Genomic DNA, 26,901 nt, shown 5'->3' with positions numbered 1-26,901 from the left:
TGTGACTTAAAAGTGAAATATTGCAATCAGTCAATGGATTTTGCATTGATTCTCTTCCCCCCGCGTGCATGCACCCTGATCCCTTGCCCAACAGCCATTTGGCGCCAGAGAGTAGGCTTCGATTTTAATTAAGGAATTAGGCGGCGAACGTCGCTGGCTTTGTTCAAGTGGCTTTTGTCGCTGGACATGAAATGAGGCAACTGGCGAAAAGCTCATTAGAACTGGAGAAGGTTGGGTACAATGGAGAGAGAAAGAGAAAGCAAGCTTTGCTGAAAATCAAATGTACACTAAAGGTAGCAGGACAGTAGATAAAACTTATATCTAGAAAATCCCAACTAATTCTACATGCATTTAAGATTTCTTGTTGATTGTATTAGTTCAATGCCAGCCACAAAACCGATTGACTATAGTCTAATTAAGTTTGATTAAGCATTGGCCAAAGGTATCATCAATAGCCACATTCGAAAAACACCTGAGGGACACACAAGTGTCCAAACATTTGCACAAAACCTCAAACCAACTTTAATAATCGAACTGGCAACTGGGAACTTTGAGTGGACAACACGGAGGGGAACAGAAATTACACAAATGCTCATTGGCAGAGTTTGGGGAGTTGGCAAAATTCAAAACAAGTTGGGGTAGCCACTCAAGTGGGAGGCGACGGCGGGTGCGATACGATGCGGTTGGCGCACCCAAAGTGGCATTAGAGATTTATCAAGTGTAGCGTGACGTGGCATGGACTAGCTGGAGCTACTAGAGCAGCAAGCAGGCAGGACACACAACCACCGAGCCACACAGCCACGGGCACAGTCATTGCATTACGTGTAGCGTAACAAATGTACAACAACACGTAAGCTCAGTGAATGGACACGGACGACGACTGCCAACTGCAGAAGGCATGGAAGGCAGTGAAGGGATGTGAGCTGCAGCTTCAGCTGGACACTTTGACTATTGAACAGGCAAGCGGGCAAGGACATGGAGCTCAAGCTGCTTTTTTCCTTACGCCTTCGTCCTGGCCGGCGCTATTCGATGACAATCAATGGTTTTTGGTCTGTTGCACACAAGAGAGCGTTGCGGACAGGAGTTGAGGCTACTTTTCGGACTAGGAATAATATGCACGAGCATGTGTGTACTGAGAGCGTGCCTGTGTGTGTGTGTGTGTGTGTGCGTGTGTGTGTTGTTTGTGCCACGCTTCATAAAGGATTCAAATTCGTTGGCGCTGAGTGCATTGCCAGTGCCGCTCGCTCTAATTCCAAATAAATGAAGTGTATGGCAAACAATGTCAATTTGGAATGTGGAATGTGGTTTGGGTCCAGAAAGCAGGGCTTACATTCGCCAACGCCAGCCGTATCTGTTGGGCTAACTTTTATGCTTTGCAGTTTTAATTTGGCCAACTGCAACTGTCTTTTATCAGTGTGCCCTTGCTCTCTGTCTATTTGCAAGCTGTACAAATGCATTTCGAGTGCTTTTGGTAGCCTCAGAAATTAATTAAAGTGTCAGCAGCAAAGTTGTATAAAGGACTCGACGATGTGCTTTGGCTCAGTTACAGGCTCTCCCATACTCATTCAATCTGTTGGTCTTTGTGGTCTTTGCCATTCCATGCCTAATTAACAAGTCGGCCAAAGGCTCTGCTGCAAAAATTAATAAATCCATGCAAGGAAAACCAATCACAACATTGTAAGGACACACATTTTTTTTCCATGCCCCGCAGTCAAACAAATTTGCGTAATGGGCATATTGGTTGAATGTATGACATGTGGCATATCGAAAAGAACGATAAAAGATTATCGCAATAATTAATAACCATTTAAAATAAATGCAAAAATATAATTTACAATTATTGCCTAATAAATTATGTTAAAATATCAGATAGAGATTTACTGTTTCATTTAAAAAATATTATACCATTCCATTTGAAGTTTTTATGCATTTTTATAGGGTATTTTATGCGCCTGTTGGTTTTGAGTCTCTGTTTGTTTTCTTTCAGTCAAAGGACTCAATCAAAATGCTGCATTTTTTGCTGCCTTTCAATTCCATGCGACTCAAATGCAGCGTTCACAGCTGTCAATCATAACCAGGACATGTTGCACAGGTGGGCAGCTGTTAGGGCGCGGCAGGGGTAGCTTTGCCGCTGATTGCAGCGCCTCAGTCATTTGTGCGGGGCCCAAAACAAAAGACGCAAACGCTGAGCCGCTCGCTCTCTGTCATTTCGGGCTGCACACAAACATTGCACAAAATCCCATTTAACGCTTTCGCTGAGCCACTTGGCGGCAAGTCGATGCTGCACGTCCTTCGCTTAATGCGCCACATGTGTCTGGCTGCTGATGTTGCTGCTTGCGCTGCAACACGCCCAGCCATCAAGCATGCGTACACACCCACCCACCCAGGCAATTTGGGGCGCCCATTGAAACGTATCCTCGAATGCAGTTTCTCTGCCAACCTAATGGAATTTTCCTCATGACTTAATTCAAACAATAAATGCGCTCAATTGAATGCAATTTTCATTCGCCGTTTTGCTTTTTCCGAAAATGAAAAAAAAAAAAGCAGAAAAATAAAGAGAAACCAACAACAACAGCAGCAACAAGAAATTCTAAAGGATATTAGTAGCGGGCTGGCGTATCCTGCCAAGAGAGCTGCGGTTACCACTGATAAAGCCACTTGAGTGCAGCACGCGGCGTGGGGCACGACACACGAGGGGCTGGGGCACGTTTTCGATGACGTTTGCAATTTTTTCTCATTTTGTTTTTTTTTTTCCTTATTTTTGTTTTTTTTTTTTTGTGGTTGCGCTTTGTGTCCTTTCCGTTTGCTTTGCTCTTAATAAACGTATACAATTTGTTAATTTGTACAGGATCAAACATGAAAGTCGCCTCCTGCGCTCTGGTAATTAGTTCCTGCGAGCCGAGCTAAAAGCTAATTAGATTTTGGCTTTTTCTGCGCAGCGAGCGAGCTAAATGCGCCGCAGATTTAATTAAATGCGCTCGCTAAATAGATTTGTGGCCATAGAAGAGGCGACTAAAAAAAGGATTAGCTGATATTTATAACCGGGTACTAACTTAATAAGGGTCCCGAAGTGGATGTTGTTAAGGTGTTTTAAGTTTATAAAGTTATATTATATAAACCCCTTCGTTTTAATATCTTATTCTAATTGACAATATTAAAGCTCGTAGCATTTTAACTAAATATATAAACTTTAAACGAAGTATATAAAAAAGTGTCCATTAATTAAATTAAAATCCACTTAGAAGCTCATTAAATGCAAATCTGAACCTAGCAGCTAGCGGCAACAAAAACAATTCTAACCACAAAAACGCATTAAATGATTTGCGTGGAAATTTTCGCAAACAACAACAACAAAAACAAAAACAATAAGGGCAACAAAATGAAAATGAAAACAAAACGAATTGCCGAAACCGCATGTTAATTAAAAATCAAACTAATTTCCTAATTGCAAAGCTTACCAATCATTAAACACAAGCTGATTGCATATAAAAAGCACAAAAATAAAACAAATACAAGAAAATAATGTTAACTTTCTGTTGCCGACTATTAAATACCCTGTTGTTTTTTATGTGTTATTGAGCAATCAAATTGTTGATAAATAAATAAATTATAAAGTTGTTGAAATTAACAAATTTTTGTAGTCAACATCAATTACCAAGCTAAGACACAATTTATAATATTTAAGTATTTAATTTTTTAAATATATATAACTATCGCAAGTAAGAAGGTATTGTATAAAAAATTGAACGATAGTTGAGCAGCAAAAATTGGCAATTTTTCATTTACAAATTATATGACCTAATTAAAATAACCTGTGCTATGCCAGGGCATAACTCGCCCTTTTTTGTTTTGTTAACCAATTTTAATGGGCACAGAGCATAAAAGGAAAATAAATCAAATAATCGAACGTAATGAGTGTTCGTAGCAAAACGACTTTGATTTATTTGCAGAGGTCCATTTGGCCAATTGTCACACGATTAAGCAGACAAATTCGAAAATAATGTTTCATTAAATGCAATGCAAATCAAATGGAAAGCCGCCGTAGCGCCAGATGCTGGGACACCAGGACATTTGGACATTGGGACAGAAGGACAGTGCATTAATCCTGTTACGTGTGCGGGCAGGCGCGCATACCCTTTTTTTTGTTGTTGTTGTTGCCTTTTGCGCTTAATTAAAATCCGCCGCAATATGTTCTACCCCAAAAAAGTATGCAATGCAAAATGCAAATTTACATATCACAAGCTGCTGCCCACGCGGCCTAAAAAATACAAGAGCGATAGCTACAGGAATTATCTGTATATATATTTGTATATGTAGATATATATACATATATGCATATTCCTTGTATGTACAAACATTTCGCATACATGTGGAATTGGCATTTGGACTCAATAAATTTCAATTTATTTGCGTAAATCATTTATTTGGCGTAATTTTCAGCTTAATTTCATGTGCACAGCAAAATATCTAAAAAGAGTTGCAATACAAACAGACACAACAAAATTTGGTTGAGGCTTAAAAAAAAACCCTCATAAATCAATTAGGTCCATGAACCAGGTCCTGTGCCAGATTTTGGTAGCCAATTTTTGGTTTTTGCGGCTTTTACGCTTGGGATTTTGCCACTTTTTTGTTTACCCACAGCGACACACATATTAACATGAGAGCGAGACGTTATTGGACTTGAAGATACTCAGTAAATAGGTCGGAACTGGAGCACTTGTTTAATGGATTTCCTATTAAAAATTGACATTGAATATTTTGTTGATAAATTGAAGAATATTATTAAATATGCCAAGATTTGCAGTTGACTTCGATTTTGTTTCAGATCCTAATTAAGGTAAGAGTTCTAGTTCTGACTTCATTCCTTAGAAATATGCTTTCAGGCGAAGGATTAGGGCTAGTACTCTCAGCGTCAGCGATGTCACAGCTTCAAAAAGCGTATACCCTTTGTAAGCGAATTTTTAAATAGATATTGCCTTGGCCATTGCACACAGTTGCCTGTGGTTTGAGGTGAGGACCAGGTGTTTTTTGTTAAATATGTGCGTAGGTCTGTGGACTAAATGATTAATTGCTCATATGCAGATGATTTATTGGCTACTTGGTAGGTTTTGCGCTGCGAATTGTTGCCCTAACAATTAGTATAATGGCTCGTAAGTAGTTTGGGCAAATGGAGAGCAGAAGGGCAGCACTATAGGAAACAATAAAATCCACCACAAGGCTCAACTAAGCCGGCTCGAATTTCCTTTACACTTTTCTGGTTGTGAAATGTTTGAACAGTGGCCGACGTTTGCGGCTGTCAAACAGCTTCAACAATTGTTAAAACAAAGCTCAGCGTACGACGACAACAACAACAACAACTAGAATATATGGATTGCCGGCAGCAACTGGGCGCACATCCTGCCACGAATATCCTGTTGGCAGCCGCGACTTCTTCAAGGCGCAATGAAGCGTATGAGCAATTTTTGAAGCAATTAAAACAAAACTCGGCACACGCAAAGGATTTCACTGCTACAATCCTTTCAGCCAGCTGTGGGAGAGTTTTTCTTAAATTAACTTGCCGCCAGCCGCCGTCGGCGACAACAACAACAACAACAATGGCAACGACAAGAACTGCCAGCTACAATAATTGCCCGCAGTGTTGGGTAAAGTTAAACAAATGCAATAATTGTTGCTGCAAACTTCTGTGCAAACACTGACAGGCGGCAGGCGCGTCCTTTTGGTCCTGGCATGCGTACGTTCTGCTCCCATAGATTCGGGCAATTTGTTGTTTGTTATTGTTGCCACTATTTCTAAGGCTTTTGGCTGTGATTGTTTCTACTTTTGCTTTTTAGACTGCGACGCGTGCGCGGCTAATACGCCTCGGGGTGTGAAAGTCAGTTGTATATACTATGTGAGCAGAACGTACCCCATTCCCGCTACACCCCTCGCACATCACAACTATACACTTTTTTTTTTTTACTCTGATTCGATTTTGATTTTTGACGAATTCTTTTTGTTGTTCCCGTTGCGTGTGTCCGTGTAAATGCTTGGCAATTGTTTGTTGGCTTTTGTGCGTGCGCTGACACACGCAACATATTTTCTTCCGTTTGGTATTTCAGTTTTGGGAACTCGCCAATCGAATTTGAAGAGCTAAGATCAGCCATGCATGCGCAAGAGTTGGAGAGAAGCAGGCTGTTATCCTTGCCACGTTTTCTATTTAAATGTATGCAATATTTTATTTGGAAATTAGAAAATGAAGTCATTTGAAAAAGTTTCTGAAGGGTTCAATGAAGTGTTTGGAATATGGGGTTATTGTTTGCCAAGCGAAGTGGTTTATGGCGGGCGTGGCTTTTGTGGACTGATAATGGATTGACTGAAGCTTAATAAAGATTAAAAAGAATAAAAAGAAATATTTTCTTATGGCATACATATAGAATCATTTGCAAGCATGAGTTAAATTCTGTTTGTATTTACCTGTGTCAATTTCGGCTAATAAAAATGTGAAATTAACGAAAATATTAAGAAAGGACTCATAAAAGTAGCTTCATTAAACGCCCGGCATTAATTGGGCACTCTCCATATCAAAATATTATTATAACGCCTTCTACGCACATTGCCTCCCGCCACAAGCTAAAACACTTAGCCAAGCGTTGATGAGTGAAAACATGCGTTAATGTGCTTAGCGAAAAAAAGCGAAAATCAAATCATGCTTTTGGGCTTAGCGCCGACACACGGCAACTAGAAAACAAAAAAAAACAACACTACAACAGCCGCTGAAGAAGAAGTCACAGCGAAGACACAGGCGAGCGTTTCAACCCACTCCTAGCCGTGCGTGAAGGCCCAAATCCCACCCCCTTCTTATGGCGGGCACTTCAAAAATTGTTGAAGACAAGAGGCGGCGTTGCCAAACACGTGTCCTGCTCGGAGCTTACATGGCCGACACGTGACCACCATCATGTTTGCTTACATTTACGACTCACTGACTGACTGACGTATGGGTAAATGACGATGGCGCGCTGAGGATGAGGATGAGAATGATGGCGATCAATCAAGGCGACCAAAACGGACCGGCGACAACGATAACAACACAAAAAAGTGGAGGATGCGTACAGTTGCCTCCTAATTCACTTTGCGCGGCCACTAAGCCAACGCAGCCCCGCTGTGTCCAGCCATAAATTCCAGGATCTGTCGCCGGGAAATGCCGAACAAGCGAGGCGCGGAGTGCATTTCGCAATTTGGCAAATACATCGCGCGACTGTAATTAAAATTGCATTCGCATCTAATTAATTGGTATGCAAAAACGGGACTAGTTGCAGAAATTGCCAAATGCAAAATGCAAATCATCCTCGTGACGCCAACCAATGCAACATACTTACACACACATAAGAGAAAATATAGATAGACACATACATATATGAAGCTGACTTTGGGGGTGCAATTAAAGCAAAGACATTTTGCAAAACGCCTTTGGCGGTCACAAATCCCGTAGCTTACGTCGCTTCAAGTCACGAATTTCAGATGCAGCTGCAACTGCCACAACCATTACGAATGCAACTGCAACTGCAACTGCAACTGCATTTGTAATGTGTTGAGCCGGCGACACCTTTAGCAACCCTTTCGTGAAGCTGTCGCCCCAGCCCTTTTGGCGATGGCTCTGACTGCCTCATCCAAAAACCCTCTGACATGGTCCTTTCCAATCGCTGGCATTATATTCTGTTCTGTGCTGTGGCATTGTGCTTTTGGAAGGACCTGACATGATTGGCTTTTAACGCTCAAATAAGCTTAATTGAATTTCTTTTCATTGCTAACAAAGTTTCTGGTTTGGCATTTCGGTTGGATTGACTGCCTGCGTTTTGTTAATTAAAAATGAATTAGAGAGTAAAGAGATTTTGCCGCACTGAATACGAAATGCTGCATCAATGTGTAGTTAAGCGGCCTGCTAAATTGCAGCAGACAACAGATTTGGATTGGAAACAGTGGAAAAATGTTGATAGATAGCATTACTAAGTAATGCCTAGACCCCAGATTACCAATATGGTTCTCAGTTCAAAGTTTCTTCCTCTACATACCTTCATAGTTTAAGACTTGTCCCAGTTACCATGAACCTTATTGTCATTTGAGTCCATATATATATTATAGCTTGCATAACGAATAAGATTTCTTTAACTGTTTTAAATAAGTACAGTCGATTTAAATTCACTTTAATGCTTTTAAAATCTGAGCTCATGCCACTTGGGAGCAATCGCTCGAACCATTCACGCTGCTAATTTCTGTCATTTAATTATCCAAATATTTGCGTTTAATTAGAAACGAGGTCAACCAACTATAAAAATTAAATTGCGTGCAATCTGCAAATTAATGAAATGCAACTAATAAAATTATGTTTAATAAAAACGCGGCTGTCATGACAACTGAAAGCATAGCCAGCTGCCCCAAACCCCCAACCTTGCCACCTCACACCGCCCGTATGTCCATCAAAGGATATCTCTCATATGACATGGCGCAACTATCAAAATTAATGGGTCCGTCGTGGGCTGACCACAAAAAAAAAATAAATGTATGAAATAAAATTTAAATACCTGAAAAAAATGAAAATAAAAATTGGCCAAGCGAACGAGCGGCGGGCGGACGGGCGGACTGCAGTGACATTTTAGCTATCAAAAATGTATTTGCATATAAATTAACGACGCGATTTTTTTTAAATAATGCAATTTAAACATATTTTATTTGCATTTATTAACACACACACACACAAAAGGTAACAAAATGCCAAAAAAAAAAAAATAAAACATCAAAGTAAAATGATTTTCAATAAAATTTGGCATGGGCCTCTCGACTGTCAGCCGCTTGGACCCGGCCCGTTGTGTTGCATTATTATCCCTTTTTCTGCTGCTGGTTTTACACTCACTGCGAACTGTTACAAAATATGTTTTTATAAAAACATTTTGCAGCATTACCATAAAATTGTCAAAAAAAAAAAATAAAGAGATATCAGCCTGACCACGTCAAAACATGTGACGGGTATTAAAAACAACATCGCCGCCGCATGGCCACAGCCGTTGGCTTTAAGCGGCTTCGACTCTGATGTGCTGCATTTTTATAGCCCACAATTTCCCTCTTTCCTTTGCCCGACCCGATTCCGATATCGCATGAACATTTTGCGCAAATCATGTACGAAAATTGATGGAAAATGTGATTTTGCCAAACGCAACGCTTCTCTCTGTGTGCGTGTTGATTGGTCTGCCACAAGCAGCCGAAAAAAAAATATGTGTGTGTGCGATGCTTTCTGGATGGGTGTGTGATGATTTCAAAGGATTTTTATAGCCAGCGGCTACTTATCATAAAAAAAAAAAAAGAAAAGCCCGAACATAATGCAAGCGCTGCTAGCTGTCTGTCAAGTCATGTGTGTGTCCCCAAACATAATTGAGTTGTAGCTGGGAAAGCCTGAAAACTCGAACCCTTTTTCTTGATACCCTGTATGTGAACAGTGCGCAGGGAGGTCAAAGTTATAGGGAAGAAATATTTAATCCAAACGATAAACAGAAGCATCTGAGATTTTAAAAATTTACTGGCAAGGGAAAAGTCAAAGGATTGGCATATAATTTTCAATTCTTACAAAATATTCTGGCAATTTGTCAAGCATGCAATTCTATAATTTCTTCAAATATAAAACTATTTCTGATGTCTACAATCTTAAGTTCCTTAGGTATCTGCTAGTCTGGCATGCCCATAGGTAATGTGAGTTTTCTTGCATGTATCATATTTTATGACAACTTTTGTGTTGATTTCGGGTTTTTCACGCAACGTGTTTTGTTATTATTATTGAAAATTGGCCAAATTGTATAAATGCACATATGCGTGAAATTCAATTCAATTTCAAGGAGTGTGAGCCGTAGCATGGTCTAACGCTGTGACCATAAAAGGGTTGCGCACATTGCAAGCAAAGTAATTCAATTTACAAGTGATTTGTCCTGCACACAAAACCGATTTAGTTTTGGGCTTGACCAGTGTAGTGCAAGTGTGTACAAAATTTATGCAAATCCCATTTAAATTGTTTGCACTGCAATTTCAATTTAGAAACAAAATACAATATATACCATAGCCCAATCATGATGATGGTGAACGATTCGACTGTCTGTATGCCTGCTTGCCTGCCTGCCCACAAATGAGAGCAATTTATTTAAATTTTTGCAACACAAACGTGTCAACCCCGAGCTGCTCAGTAATTTTGCAATTTTTGCCAGGTCCATTAACCGAAATCCATCAACGAAATTGCCAGAGAAATCAACGGGTCGCTTGTCATTTCAACGCCTCCAATGCCGACGCCGTTTTCAATTTGCTCGCTTATCAACAGAAAGGTAGCGTCAGGTTTTCCACTTTCCCAGTTTCCCAGCCCTCTCTCTCTCTCTCTAGCTATCATTTTTAGCAAAGCTCTCGTCTGGCGCACCTTGGCCATTCGGGGGCTATCGCTATCACTTGGTCATAAAAACAGCTTTCCGGTCGTTACTCATTCATGGCAATCAAAATGGTGCCAAAATAGAAAAAGTTCCGAAGCTCGGTAGTCGCATGGCGTCAACCAAAATAGAAACAAACAAAAAATGCGCCCAACGTATTTGCAAAATTTGCATATCAATGCGCCGGGTACAAAGTACACCGAGAGAAATTGTGCTAATACAAGAAATGGCTCAAGCATTTAATCCATGTTAAATCATCTTCCATGTCTAAATTTTTATATTCAGTTCTAAATGAGTATCACAAACACCCAAAAAAGCAAGTCAATTTTTTTCAGTGTTTGCCTCAGCCCGCCTGCTTTTGGTTAGGCCCTTGTGCTTATCAATGCGTTGGCGAGGCTTTGTTTCGCTAACGACAACTCGACTGAGTAGCAGCCGAGCAAATTATCAGATAGCTACCCACAAAATCCAAAAAGAGGACAACCAGCAAAAAAGATTCCGGCTAAAATATTCAAATGAAATGTGAAACGCAGCAATTTTAAGGCTGGCAGTGGGGGCACACAACTCCTAAGTAGAGTTAGAGCCAGTCGGAAGGGCAGGCACAGACCAAATAGTCGGTAATCCGTCAACGGAAGTCAAACGTATTAGCATCCTGGCGATTTTTCATACAAATGGCGCCGCACCCGACCGGGTACCAAAGACACACGCTAACAGGAGCTGCCGGTTGCCATGATTGGGCTATCATGGCAGCCATCTAGTAACGGCAACTCGAGCAGCCAACCTGATGACATATTGCAACCATTTAACACTGTCGCCTGTAACGCTGCCACGAACAATGCCATGATGCTACCAAACTTGGATGCCAGGCAGCGAGGCAGCGAGGCAGCGAGACAGACGGGCAGACAGGAAGCCTAAGCGAGTCGGGGGAAGCCAGCCGAGTGAGGTCGGTTGAGTCTGTGGCAAACAAACAAAAAACAATTTCGAGGAAATTGACTGAAATTCTGCAGTGTTGCTTCATCATCATCTGGGCTGGGCAGCCATGTGCTGCTCGCCTTTGCAGTAACGGAACGGAAGTTTGCCTCGCTACTTGGGGCTAACCACATGCTGTGCTTTGATAATGAGTCCTTCGCTCTACGCTTCATTTGAAATATTATGCTGCGCCAGGAGACCAAACTACAAGCTCTGTGCTCTCTCCTGATAGAGGCCAGCCATTCCGTTTGGCGTATCAGTCATGCAAATCTGATAATTGAGGACTTGTCGCTTGGCTGAAACTTAAAGTGCTCCATTTTGGCTGAGCCAAAGCAGGCGGACCAGATGATACATGCACCGAGATTAGACCAGACGACAATCAGCCAGGGCAGCCTGCGCCCAAAATTGATGACTCCGGCAATATGCAAAATTTTGCATATTTCTTTGGGATATTATGAGTAATTGCGGTTGAGGGCAGCATAATTGGGATACGCTTCGAGGGTTGAATCAAGGTGTTTGCATTAAGGATAAACTGCAGATGGGGAAAAATTGTAAGTGTCTCAAACTTTGCAACACTTAAACTAGAAATAAACAAGAAAAATCGCTGTCCATACTTATTCAGCACCCATCACTCGAATGCGCAACACATTCATAATTTGTCAGCTTGCATTAGAAAAATTAAAAACAAAAAAAATGAGAATACACAACGTCAACGATTCCTGTTCGCGACAGTAAAAAGATCAAAGGATAACAAACAAATGATTGTGGGCAACAACAACAACAACAACAACAACAACATAAGAAAAAGGAAGAAAAAGGCAGCAGAAATAATGTCAAAAAAGCAGCGAAACATCCTGACAACTTCAGTTTCAATTACAAAATTACAAAACAGGCGTCAATCAGCATTAATAATAGCGTCGGCCGCCGAGCGGGGCGTGGCTCAACCCCCACCCCTCCCCCCTTCCAAAAAATAAAAATAAATAAAAGCCTCAGCATCAGCCTCTTTGCTACTTAACCCTTTTGCCAGCCTGCCCTGAAGGGGTTGCGCCACAGTCGAGGACCTCAATTCAGGGGCAAGGTAAGCGCGCTTGCCACAGTTTTTAAATTTTTTTTTTGAACACAATGCACTCTCTGATATTTATTATGGTTTGTGCATGTTGAATGCTGCTCACACGGGCCGCACCGGAAGTTGATACTTCAGGATGAAAATGTTTATGCGGGCGCTGGACGACGCACCGATGCGTTGTCGCTGGTCACGTGTCGGGCTCATCAGGAGTGCGGCGACGAGTCTGACGACAACAACGTCAAGGGAAATAATCAAGCATATTAATGACCATAAAAACTGAAAGAGTTAAATGAGCGCTCAACGGAACACATCTACTCGAAATCTTACTGCCTATGCAGGCGCTTACAGTAGGCACCTTAATGGGCCTGGGACTGGACTCGACGACCAGTGCTTAATTACGTGTAGCTGCTTACAAAACAATACAAAAAAAACAAAAGTGGGCATTGTGTTTGTTGACTTTTCATTTGGGCAATTCTGTTTCCCATAATTAAATCTCAACCCTTAATGCTTTGGCCAGCTAATGATTTACATATAAGCGAAGGTCGTTTTGCAGTACAGTTATAGAAAATATGTTTAATTTACATCAATCATTAATATTTGAAAACTGTAAGCAACTATATATATACACATGATATTGCATATCACACACTCCAACTATTTGGTACAGTTGTGTATTTTCTGGCAATTTCTTTCATTTTCAGTAATCCAAAACCTTTGCCGTAGCTTTCACATCAATCAACTATAATGATCAGGCGCACATATATGAAAAGTTTTTTAAAGGCTATTATCAACTGTAAAATATCAAATAACCCAGAGGATAACTGACAAAACCATGGCAAATAATGGAATAATAGAAATGGAAAAAGCATATATATATATGTTTATAATGATTTGGCAATTTTCTGGCAAAAGCCAGGCCAACGGCAATTCCATCGTCCACACACACCGACACACACGTGAAAACGGACACAGGCATCAGATTACATTGTTGTGGCCAGGAGAAAAGTACCCATACTCAGCCAACACACGTGTTGCCCCGGACGATATCAATAAAAAGCCGTCGCTCGGCATTTGCGATAAAAAAAAGAAAAGCACCGCAAAAATATGCGAAATTGACAAATTGACATACGTTTTGGCTTAGAGGTTTTCTTTTTTTTTCCGTCTTTTTTGTCGGGTTCAGGAGCAGCTCATCATATGTCCTGTCATTAGAAATAATTGTGGATATGTCAGATCTGGCCATGAGTTGCTCTGGCAGCTGAGCAGCTTAGGCATGGGTCGTCTTTTGGTCAACTTGGTGCGTGATTTTCGCGCTGATTGGCAAGAGGAACCCTTTGATAGCTTGACAGCACTTTACCCCGCCAACTGTATTCGAGATTTCTGTCACTTTCTTTTGACTACCTTCCCCAGCAAATCGACTGCGTGCCTTTTGTTGTTTGTGCTGAATTATGTGCGAAATGTTGTTGTTTGGCGATTTTGATTTCGATTTCAGATTAATTCCTGGTCATGTGTCATGCTGACCTGAACCCTGCTACTTGGCCTCTCTACGAGCATGACGTCATAAAAAAAACAACACGATTTATTTCTTAAGATTACAATACTGATTCATTGGCATGAGAGCACTGCATTCTCCTCTAGACTTTTCTCATCAGCTACTGGGGCAATAAAACTCGAAGGACTCTTATAGTTTTTGTTATCGGGCGTAATTAAAACATGACGAGCTATCGGGCAAACACAGCTGCTGTGGGCAGAAGCTGGAGCTGTGACTGCCGCGCTTCCTGCAGATATTTTTAATCCTTTTTGCATAATTTTACACGAATTTTTTATGGCAACGTCTCCAAAGGGAATATGCCACATAAATGAAATAAACGTTTTACGACAGCGCAACGCAAAAACAAAAGGCAAAAGCAAAACAAAAATAAAAAAAAAATAAAAAATTAAATAAAAATATGGCAAAAGCGCGCAAAAGAAAACAAACAATGAAATTTGTTTTTATGACAGTCGACGGCATTTTGTTTTCTTAGGGTATGCGCAACGCTCTCTGTCTGGGCACAATTGTTTATCTAAAAGGATAATTGTCGAAGGGTTGGCACAAAATGAATTACAACTTCATAAGCAATAAAATCATTACATTTTTATTATCACTGGAGCGCAGTTGCAAAGATACACGACCATGGCTAAGTGTAAATCTCAAAGGAGGCTAAGTCCTGGAGGGTACACAGAGTAACCCTAACAGACAGCTGGATCACGGATATTTGCATAAATATTTTATAATAATAATAAATTTAAATATATATAAAAGTCTTCTTGGTTTTAATAAGGATATAGTTATATAGTTTAAACAGAAATCTTATTTAGTTTAGATTACGATAAGCGTATCAGAAATTCGACTAGTTACACTAAAGTACTTGTTTCTACCTTTTCTTATTTCTCGCTCTATTTTTAGATGTTTATATTTTTCGAGCGCAACTGCAATGCCGTTATTTATTGTTATAATGCCCATTTTTGTTTGTTTATAAACTTTGCAGTTCTCTAATGCGCTTTAAGGACGACAAACAAAACGATGTCCATTAACTGGCAAATGCCGGGGGAACCACCCTGCGAGCTCTTCCGCAACTTTAGCTGCTATTTACCGACAAACTAAATCCAAAGACGTTGCCATTTATTTTTGTTTCCTTCTTTGCCGAGTCTAACAAATTATGCCGCATCAGCAGCCAAAGCGATTCGAATGTATCTTTGACCTGGACAGAGTCTGGTCCTTATTTTGTCTCTGCCCCTGCCTCGCTTCGGCTGACCTGTCACTGAGTCTACGAGTTCATCTGTCAAATGTCAAGCAGTTGTGCGGGAGACTTGGATTGTGCTTGATTTACATTAACTAAATTAAGTGCTCGTTGTTGCTGCTCATCCAAGCTCTACTCCTGCTATTCAACTGTCCCGCCTGAGCGCTGCATAATTTGTTAATTTACCAATTGGTTGTTTTTCTATTGGCCCCCCCTTTTTTTTTGTGGGTTGCTCTTCTTAGGTAAAACATCTTTTGCCATGGTGAGTAAATTAGTTAAGCGGATTAAACAGTTGAAGTTTTTTTTGTTTAGATAAACATGAGTAGACGATTCTGTATTTGGCTTGGAATAAAGTTTGGTTTTCAGTACAACTGACATGACATATGCCCGTCCTTATTTGAAAACAGCATCTGTTTAGTGGCTTCTGTTTATGCACCCCAATCATTCGTCTAACATTTGAAAACAAAATGCTAATTGCGAATTAATTGTGCACTGCAGCTAAAAACAACAAACTCACAAACGAGCTGAGCGTTGAGAGAGACGCAAGCCCACCTACTCATAAAAGAACTTTTCTGAAATGCCTAAAAAAAAAAACAAACAGACGGCAAGGCCAACACTCAAAAGCCGTGCCATGAAAGCTTAGCAAAGAGCCAAATAAGCGTTAAATGTTGCAAAAATAACAAAAACCCAAAGCAGCAGGAACTGAGCTACTGCTGCCTTCGTCCTGTGGAACAAACACTTGTGGCCGCACACATATGGCCCACTCGACTGAAGAGAGAGAGAGAGAGAGAGAGAGAGAGAGAGAAAAAAAAAACGACAGCGATTTGAATTGAAAAGGTTGGGCTATGGGATGTGGATAAGGACTCGGCGGCTATTGGCCAAAGCTGAGGCAATGCAAACAAATTAGTCATCATTAGCGTTTGGCTGCAAGGATCTCCTCTATGCTGCATGGTCTGGGGCACTGAGCTGGGCAGATTTGCGTTAAATAAGCGCACTTAATGCGATTACAATAAAAACAAAACCCAACTGCATGAATGTACACACATATGCACATATTCTTCAATATGGGCTAAAGCCCAAGTGAAATATCAAAAGCGTCGCTGGCAAATTGAAGTCAAAAGCGTAAAAGCGCATTTGCAACAATTATTAAAAAACAAAATTGAAAACGGGAAAAATGAAAAGGAAAAAAATCAACGACAACTGAGGACAACTGACAAATGCAGCCTGCAAATTCACTTTGAACAATTTGTGCATGAATAAACCTGCCCCGACACACAAGACCCACGCATGGGCGCAGTTCTGTTGACCAAATATACAACCATAAAAGCCGTGGCCAGTCAAATGGTTAGAGGATACCTTTTGAATACCCTGTATTCTATGGCTATAACCAGCAAGCGGAACGCGTACACAAGTATGCAACAGGTAGACATCAATACTTATACGTTAAGTAAAGATACAAAATATGAAGTTCATAATTAAATATTGGAAGAATTTTGATAAGTTTGATGATAGTCAGATGCGATTTCTTTTATGCTAATCTTAGAATTTAATTTAAATTGAATCCGTGTAGACTTTACCTTGCTCTAAAGTCCCACATTTAGATTTAAATTACATATATTAATACGCATTCATTGTACCCAAAGTCTTAATTATAACAATTCCCTAGACCTTATATGTATGCCCCATAAATGTTGACAGGGTATCTGCTAGTTGAGCAAAACTCAAGTAGAGCAGTCTAACTTTTCGATGTGTAGCACAGTGTCCATTAAAAACACTCGCAGGCGGTCGTACAAAAAGGACATTCACTTTTTGAATGCAACTCTTGCCATTGCATACGCCACAGCGTTTGGGCCCAAAGAACGCCTCAGCGGTTCTGGGGCATGTGTGGTACAGTGATAATTGCCTAAACTGACCCAGTAGACCAACATATTTTTCTGTTATTGAGGCAGCATGCAAAAAAATGTACATACTAGCGAGATTTTGTCTTTTGTGGCACAGAACAGGCACAGCAAATCGCAGTTTACTTTAGTCAGTTACTACTGTACATGAAAAAAAAAACTTTTGTGGCTGCTGTGACCGTTGCTCTCGTTGAATAGCACAGTTTTTTGGGAAGGGGGCGGATGGCGACGACATATGTTCACGCCTCGTTGGGCGCTATAATTATAACAAAAATGTTGACTGGGCGTGGGGCTGAGACTGAAGGCGTGGAGCATGGAGCCTGGAGCGGCGCATAGTCGGATGTGGCTTTTGCTTGTTTTGCGCTCCACAGACTGTGCGACAATGTCGCGGCGGGTTCTCTGATTTCCGTCTATTTGAAGTTGCGAGTTCACTAAATGGCAATTAATTGAGAAACAGTTGGCATTCGAGACTTTTTAAAGGATACGGAAGGCTCGCTCTACGATTGAAGCTCAGTAAAATAAAGTTTTTGGCAAATCATCTGATGTAATGTAGCGTGTGTATGTGAAACATGCCCGACTTTCGCACACCCCCTCGTTGCACATGCCATTAAAATCAATTTGGGTCTGACAAAGGAACACAAGACACCGTAATCACCATGACGAACCTGCTGCGCCTCCGACTCCTGTCTGATTGCCGGCATCAGCTGTGCTCACTGCCTGGCACTTTCCAATGTCAAATGTCACAAAGCGCATTCATAACGCGAAAAAATTAACCACAACCGGGTAAGAAAAATTGCCCAATCAGCGACAATCCCCCAGCCCGGCCAGACTACGGCCTGGCTACGAGCCTTTTCGGTCGTCAAGCAGCTGTCATAATGATGGACAAAGTGCATCAGCAGCATCGGCCAAATACCGCACAGATGAATATGAACGGAGTTGGGTTTAGGAGAAAGGGCAAAGGGCACAGGGGCTGCGGCACATGGAGACAAAACGCTGACAACTCTTGTAGCAAGCGGCGCGGGCATAAATTACAAAAAGCAATTACAATGCCAAAACACACTCAGCGCTAATCATGTGTGCGTGTGTGTCTGTGTGTGTGTGTGTGTGCGGTGGGTGTGGCAGGCACAGCTGTGCGCCATCTAGCGCTCAAAAATTGCGCACTAATTGCGCGCAATTTGTGCCAGAGCAAGTCCGCTACAACCAGGCCTGGACCCTGGTCATTAGCCAGCGCTGGGCAGTTAAAATGCCTTTATGAGTTATTGTCAAAGTCTCTCAAGGGACAAGCTCGGCCCGAACACTTGGCGCTTTATTAGTCCGCGACTTTTATCACCTCCATACTGAGCGGACGCGAGCAATGCGCGCCCAGGCTTTAATTGCCATGAAAATTTATAGGCCAAAATAGGCGTTGAGCATTTTTGATGCCGTGAACGGCGGCAAGGCAAACAATTAAAATTAATTTCACTCGCAGGCTATCAAATATTATTAGACAATACTTTCGTCATATAATGGGATATGTTTATGATAAGTGTGCTTTATGCTAAGGTTTAGTTGCACAAATCTAAAATAAATTTGTTTTCCTTCAATTCAATGCTTTTCGATTGCAATTCAAAGCAAACACGTTGGAGCCCCCATATCATCAATTGTCGCAAGCAATTCAAATTAATTGCATGTGAGTACATTTGAGTATTTATTGATTTAAATAAAAGTACTCAAAGAAATTCAATTGAAAAATTACGATAATGGTTTCCGTGGCCGGGTTAAATGTTAAATTACATAAATTATATAATTTAATTTATATTTACGAGCCAGCCAGCACTGGGGACCTTTGCATATGTACGGCTATAAAAAATTGTTGGATAGTATCGTAACCATTTCCTGTATGAGGAATATACACGCCCAGACAACGCGGCGTCCCACTATTTGAGGCCCCCGTCCACGCCGCCCACTAGAGCCGCTCTATTCAAATTTCGGTTTTATCTATTTTATGGCCAACTGTGTGAGTAAAGACTGTTAGCCAGTTTTTATATACTTTGATTTCGATGCTTCTGCCTTTAGTTTTACGGTCGCGCGTCTTTTACGACCAGCTGACGGATAAGGGCATTGATAAGGTCCATACGTTCCCGTACGTGGCGTTGTGCAAATTTTTTAATGCGCCATTTGCATTGGCACTGAAAGCACATAAAACCCCAAAACTGCGGCCAAGGAATATGCAAAAAAAAAAATAAAAAGAAGTCGGGCCCGCTGGTGGCGACAACTCAGTCGCATAAAAGACAATTCGCGGCGCCATGTGTTGCATATTTCATGGCGTTTTGACTCGAATGCATAAAATGCCCAACTATGGGGTAGAAAATATCTTCGCAAAAACCCACAAGCTATTTGATGAGTTTCAAATGTTTAAGCAGCCATTAAATGTACAAGATCTAAGAACTTGAATGCATATGTAATGTTAGGCCATTAAAAGGGCAGAAAAACAAATAGAAACTCGAATAGTTGCATACGAAAAAAGTTAACTCAATCATACGAACTTTAATGAATAAACCTTATTTTTTTTTCTCTTCAATTTATAGATTTCTTACTATTGCTTAAAAATGCACGAATTTTATTTTATAACTATGTATATCTATAAAATTCCTGGCATAACATACTTTAACCTAATTAAAGAAGGAAACTTCTGTTCTAAAATTCGGTTTCAATCAAACTTCTCGGAATCGAAATGTTCTTTACTTCAGTTCCAATTTAAATCTTTTCAAAAGTGCCAACTTTGAGTTGTTGGAATGAAGTTAATTAACAAAATAAACCAAAATATATATTTTTTTTGTCAGCAAAATTTTTATTTTATTTTATTTTATTCTTGATTGTATTTGCAAGCTAAACTATTGAAGTTTTAACTGATGTACATTTTATTTATTTTATTGCGTAATCCCTTATAAATATAAATAATTATCAGTTGATTTAACTTATGTTAATTGATATATGGGCTAATACAGTGAGAACTATTATAGACGGATGGCGAGTAGGTTTTTGTCCCCTCAAAAGGCGCGTACACCTACTAGAGGGGAATGGCCAGATTAAAAGAGGTAAAATAATATTATTGATACGATTTCTAATACCAAACACTATCAGTTTAAGCTATATGTATGTTATATATTGAGTACATTGATTCATCTAACCATATCCCCAGGCTGTCTGCCATTAAAGTTTCAGAATTTGCGCATGTACAAGACAAATGTTAACGATCTGCTTCACATAAATTAACCATGCACTTGCATCTACTCATAATCAACTCTAATTGCCGCCTATTTCCACACGCATTCCCAACGAATGCAACCGCAACAGCATGACTCATGCCCAGGCGCACTTCTCACTCCACTTAACTTCAGGCCAATCCACTCGCACCTCATGCCATTCGACTACTGCCCATGAGGAAAATATTAGTGCAACTAAGACCATAGGCAAATAATGACATAAGCAAACACAAACAACAAGAACCATTCCGAGAGAGACAGTTGGACATGTCGTTGCATGTTGCCAGCCACGAACCTACCTAAAAATCAGAGAACTTGAAGATCTGCTGCAACTGCAGATAGTAGGAGATGAAAGATGCGTTATCTATTCATAAAATCTATGAAAAAGGGGCGAAAATTACTTAAATAAAAACCGAGCATAGAGCCTATAGCACTGACATGTTTGTACAAGACACACACACGCACAGGCACACACAGAAATCATCGATGGACAAACAAAAAGAACAATCAAATAAATTAAACAAAGGCCAAGAGTTCGACGTAGGTTCACATCTGTGTTTGGGTTACCGCTTGTATAACAATCTTATCGGCATATCATTTTTCGTGCCGTCTTGTATCTTTTTTTTTTTTTTTTTTTTTTGCGTTGAGTGTGTGCATGTGTTGAGAACTGCGTCCGAATTCCAAGTCCAATCCGAATCCGAACACAGTTATGCACATGTTGTACCCCAGACGAGACGAGACGAAACCCCACAGACAGCAAACAGTCGTTAAACAACATTAAATGGGTCTCGTTTTGGTTGTGGACCACCTCCTCCCCCCCCAAAAACCGCTCCGCTCTTCACCAGGTTGCCCAAGCCACATCCACTGCCAAGTGCATTGCGCGGATGAGTCATCCGTCGGCCGGTTGGCTGGTTGGTTGGTTGGCTGGTCTCTGGCGTTTGCCTGGGAAACGGCAAAGCTTCCGCGATCGCCGCGTAGACGATCGTCTGCCTAAGCAGCGCTCAATGACAGGCGTTACAAACGGCGGCAAGTTAATGACCCATGTGCAACGGATCACCCAGCAATTGTCTTTGTTTCGGTGCTTTCTAAATGGAAAACAAATAAAAGTATCTGTCGGCGAACGGCGATCGGTGGAGGGAGAGATATGCCAGGGCCACCAGTAGAGATCATAAAAAATTAATACAAATTACACGAAGTGGAACACAGAGAGAAGCCAAAAGTTCGGCTGGCAAGCCGACAGATAAGCAGAGCATAACTGAGAGACATTTTTGGGCAGGAGCTAACAAAGCGATCGCGTATTAAACTCATGCAAATTGAGCGCAAGCAAGTTAGTTAGAAAACGAAATGGATGAGAGGCAACATTGCGCAAGTTGCCGAGTTGTGGGCATTACTCATTAGCATATGACGGAGAGTATCTGTAGCTTGGCAGGTAATTTCGAGCTCAGGTTTTGAGGCAGGCTCCAACGACTACGTCAAGAGCTTAATAACAAAGACAAAGACACGTCAGAGAAGCTGGTGAAATAAAAAATCTTGATCTGAAAGCTTGTCTTCATGAAATGCTGGGAACTGTTGTGCCGAAAACTTCGGGAATCTGCTCGATTGACACCATTCAAAAAGGGGAACAACACGCGTCAAACTTTTGATCATGTGGGTCATTTGACATGCAGATTGAAAACTCAATTAAAAGCTAATTTGACATATTCACTTTCCACTACCCATCATCATTTCGGAAACAGTAAGCAAATCATATTTCCATGCAATTAGTTATGCAAATTGATAGCGACAACAATGTTATATGGGCTTTTCTTTCCAAACAACCCCAAATCGAGATTTTCTTTTCTTTTTTTTTATCAATCAATGTGTTGACACACGTCGCTTAACATTAGCTGTAAAATTTCAATAAAAATTGCAATAATTACCCGCATGACCAGAAAGAAAGTTGATCGAAAAGATTTGAAAAAAGAAATATCATGTAATCCTTTAAGAAAACAAGGTATTCATTTGAGAACCTTTCACATGCCTCGAACAATTCGATTCATTGAAACTCTTATCTCACTAAATATAATCTAACAGCTTGGAAAAAGGCAATTCACTAATTGGTTCAACTAATGCGTAAATTACCGACGGCATAATCGCGTCCGAGGAGTTTGAAGTGTTTCTTTTTATGAAAATCAAGCATAGAGTCGGTTTAAATCTATAGACTCCACCCAGAAACGATGATTCATAAAATAACAGCCACGCAAAGGTAGCCCATTAAATAAGGTCTCGGCCAAAGCTCCGCCCCGCAAATACAAAAAGTAAAGTAGCCCAAAAAAAAAGTAAAATAAAAGAAAAACATCGAAACAGAAGCATACAAAAACCCAACTTCAGTCGTTGGCTCATTGGGCCAAAGCGAAAGAGAAAATGTTGTTGCGGCTTCTTTCTGGCTGAAAAGGTTGCCGGCGTTAGGGAAATAAGCCACGCCTTTTAGATTTATGCTGCCGGCGCGAACCCGGAAAACCAAGAAGGAAAGAAAAAAAAAAACTATGCAGCGAGACTTTGTCGCTTGTGCGAACGAGAAGGCAAATGCCAGAGCATAGCAAAACATACAGCGAGTAGTTCTTGTAACAATAGACCTCTAGAGCAACCCCTAAAAGTGTGGCGAAAGTTGTGTAACAGTGGAACGACTCTAAAGATACTTGAGACGAACGCTCCGAGTTTACCAAGTAGACAATTCTCTGTTCGATTGCGTTAGTGTGCGTGGGTCAGAGCCAACTGACAACATTGTGGGTGGAGTTAAGAGCCCTCAAGTTGGCCAGTTCTTAGCTAAGATAAATCGAAATGCTACCTTTGAAAAATTCTGAATTTCATCACAAGGAAAGTTTCTTACTGCATTCTTTTTTAATCAACATTTTCGGATTAATCACTTGTATAATATATATAAGAGGAGTTGTATGAACTGGAATGAATAATTTGATGCATATTTACACTATTCTAAAATGTTTGTGGTTTTAAGTATCAAGGTTACAACAACTTTTAATAAATCAAGAATATGAATGAGTACGATCGCATACTTATGCTGAGGTTTAGTATGGGTCTTTGTTATAAAACCAGATAAAAGAAAGTATTGAATGGAATTCTTAACAACTGAGTGTAAAAAAAGGGCAAATATTTAATAAACATTTCGGAAATGTTATTGCATACAATTGTATATCATGTTCGTTTGGCTGTGGCAGATAATCCCAAAATAAATGATATGGCAATGCTATAATTTTTGGATCGTTTCGCTCTAATGAATACGAAAATTCCTGCGAATTACGAACAAAAAGATGAGCTATAGCGGCGGCGACATGACGGGCCCATTGTTGACAAAAAAAAAAAAAAAATTAAATAATAATAATAAAATGAATGAAATGTATGCAAAAAATGTATGACAAGCGTTCATTACTTATACTACTTGGCTTGCATCTTATAGATACATAGCTATGGCTAGCATGTCGGAAGCGCTGGAAAAACATTTGTAAAACATTTATAGAGTGTGCTGATAAAGAGACATGGCTAAAAGGCTCGTCATATTCGTTGACAACTCGTTATATGAATGTGAACTTGATAAATGCATACATCTATAAAGGAAAGTATAATAATCATATATATGTGCATAAATACAGATGTATCTGGGTTTTTTTTTTTTTCAGACACCTCAACTTTGCCCACTTGCCCATATCTCCAGACTGTCACAGGCTCTCTCCAAGCTCTCTTTTTGCCTTCCAGACGTTGTGCTGAAAATGTTTGTCATGCAACGACGATTTAATACAATTAATATGCTAACTGTACTTCTCGCCGCATACAGTTACAACAAAGGCGCGACGAGAACATAACCTGACAACACACACACACACGCACACATACTGAGACACCCACTTGGCAACAGGCGCAAGGTGGCCGCCCCGCCCACGCCCATGCCCATGCCCACTTCGCAGAGAGGGAACGCGGCCTGGCAACAAATTTTATCATTTTATTATTTTTTTTTTTTGGTGGCTGCGCACAAAAAATACGAATGAGGCGATGTCAACAAAAATACCAAAACAAAAAATTGAAGCAGCGAGAGCAACTGAGGCCTACGTACAAAATGTCAAGTGAGCGCTCAGAGAGCAGGACAGACGACTCAACTCTCTAGCGCGCCGAATATCAAAGCAAGAGAAACAAGAACAACCGCAGCCGTAGCAGCAGCAGCAGCAGCGGTGGCAGCGGTGGCAGCGGCGACGGCAGCAGCAACGAATGCCGACTGCGAGAGCGTGCGGCGTATAAAAGAGCGCACAAGGCGCTCACGCCAGCCAGTTTGAAGTCAGCTAACGAAGCGTGCGGACGCAATAGCAGCAGCAGGAGCGAAGCAAAACAAAGTGAATGAACCAGACACATTTTTGACGTGTGCGTAAACGCCAACGCCAACAACAAGAAGAAGAAGAACAACAACAACAAAGCATTTGTGTAGTTAATTTATTCATTGTGTGCCTCGCGCGAATCTGCAAAGAGAAAGTCTTGAGTCATCTGCGAAGAAAGACATTATTAATTACAAACAATTGTGCAATTGGAAACAAAGAACAAGTTTTCCTTGATATCAGCAGCAGCAGCAGCAGCAAAAAACAAGAGCAACAACAACAAATACAATGGCCGTGGCCTTCTATATACCCGATCAGGCGGCAATGCTGCGCAAGGCTCGCGAACAGGAGAAGCAACTGTTGCGCCTACGCCAGTGGCAGATGGCGACCGTAATGCTAAACACCATACGCCAGCTAATGGACTCCACGGCCGGCCAGTGTCTGCAGCGTGCGGGTCGCAAGTGCGGCAAGTGGCGCAAACCATCGCAGTGAAAAAAAAAAACGCATCTTGAGTAAACCACAAACACAACTATACACCTGCAACTGCAACTGCAACTGCAACTGCAACTAGAACAACAGTCCACAGTCAGTCAAATAGTACAAAGGAAACACCCAGCGATCGGTCTATCTGACAACTATTCCCGACTCAAAATTTCTGCAGGACCCCCCACACACCCCCTAAGTTTACTCATCAAAGCGATTGTGATAATGGTTTTGTTTCTTTCGATATAGCAACAACAACAACAACAACAACGAGTTTTCGTTTTAGATATATTTGATTTATATTATAATTAAATCTAATTAACGAAAAATGTATTTAGTTTGTAAGCTTTTGTAATCGTCCTGCTTAGTCCTTAAGCGATAAGCATATTAAAAGCTACAGAACTCAGTAGAATATTTATAAGGCCTGTCAAAAGTTGTATCAATTTTTTGGCAGGCCACAAAACAAAAAACGACAAACAAAAAAAATAAAACAAAAATAAAACAAATACTTAAATAAATTTTTATTTATTGGCTGTCTTAAAATTTTCAGCGTATGCACAATGCAAAGCAAACCGCATGAAAATTAATATATCAATATCGGAAATAAATAAATCAGATCCAACCGGAAGTTAAGTAAATCAAAGAGTCAAATAGGCCCACATATATGAAGCGATATTTATATACTCTATATATATATATATATATATAGATGCATTCGTTTATTGTATTACGGAACTTGTAAAATTCATTTTAATCTGCTAGAACAAAGAAAATTTCTCGAAATCCGCGAAATCGTCAAGTGCCGACGGCTTTCGATCACATTCAATTTTTATATGTATGTGCCGACGGCATTTAAGTGAGCTGTTGTATACAGAGGCATATGTTTTCAATATGTTTCTGCATAAATACAAATTCATATTAGTTTTGAAATTGTTCTGACAAGCCGAGAAGCATTTTAAAAAGCATCAGTTCGAATTAAACTCTGGAGAAAATCATCACGAAATTCTCGAGGATTTTTAAGCATCTAGATGTAGATCTAGGAACTACAACTTATCGAGTATAATTTTTATATATAAAACTGCTCTGGCTGGGATTATCAGACGGAGGAGATACCCTGAACCTTCTTCTACCGAGAGCGGCGGGCGGTAGCTCTCAAATGAAAGATACTTCTAGAAGCTGCATGCCATGCAAAACTAAGAGATATATCGATTGCTTGTAATCGGGTCAAGTTATCGATTAACTAAAACTAACTAAAACAAATCCCCTCCTTCAACAATCGACGCGCTTCTACATACGTACGGACGGACAGACAGTCCGACTGACTTGGATGATCAGGAACATATATGCTTCACATTTTCAATGGATTCTGGTTAGAAAAATATGTATAGTTTATCTCATTTATTTGCCTCTTTCGTGCCCCGCATTACGAGAAATTAAGCAAGTCTCTTCAATTGAGCCAAAACTCTACATAGACCCTTTCCTTTTTTTGGGTTTTAATTAAGGTATACAGCATTTACATATATTTTTCATATCACATTGTAGTTGTGAATTCCCATACACTTTGAATATAAAAGTTTTCCACTTTTCTGGCTAACAGCACAAACACCCGCGGCAGAGTTGCCAAGTTAACCAAACTGGCGTCCCACAGCGTCAAGACACAAGCAAATTCAATTAT

At 40.5% G+C, this 26,901-nt stretch overlaps 2 protein-coding genes across 5 annotated transcripts in view; one reads left to right on the top strand and one right to left on the bottom strand.

The window, feature by feature from the left end:
- AstC-R1 (Allatostatin C receptor 1) overlaps nucleotides 1-26,901 on the bottom strand; it is a 171,336-nt gene that overhangs the window by 138,507 nt on the left and 5,928 nt on the right. The window lies entirely within an intron of this gene.
- Nucleotides 24,691-25,305, top strand: rpr (reaper). The gene has a single exon (XM_002048326.4). The coding sequence runs from the start codon at nucleotides 25,032-25,034 to the stop codon at nucleotides 25,233-25,235; it is 204 nt and encodes a 67-aa protein (XP_002048362.1). The 5' UTR covers nucleotides 24,691-25,031; the 3' UTR covers nucleotides 25,236-25,305.

This window comes from Drosophila virilis, chromosome 3, assembly GCF_030788295.1.
Source record: "Drosophila virilis strain 15010-1051.87 chromosome 3, Dvir_AGI_RSII-ME, whole genome shotgun sequence".
Classification (NCBI taxonomy): domain Eukaryota; kingdom Metazoa; phylum Arthropoda; class Insecta; order Diptera; family Drosophilidae; genus Drosophila; species Drosophila virilis.
The sequence above is the reverse complement of the archived record's forward strand: the minus strand, read 5'-3'. Positions and strand labels throughout refer to the sequence as shown.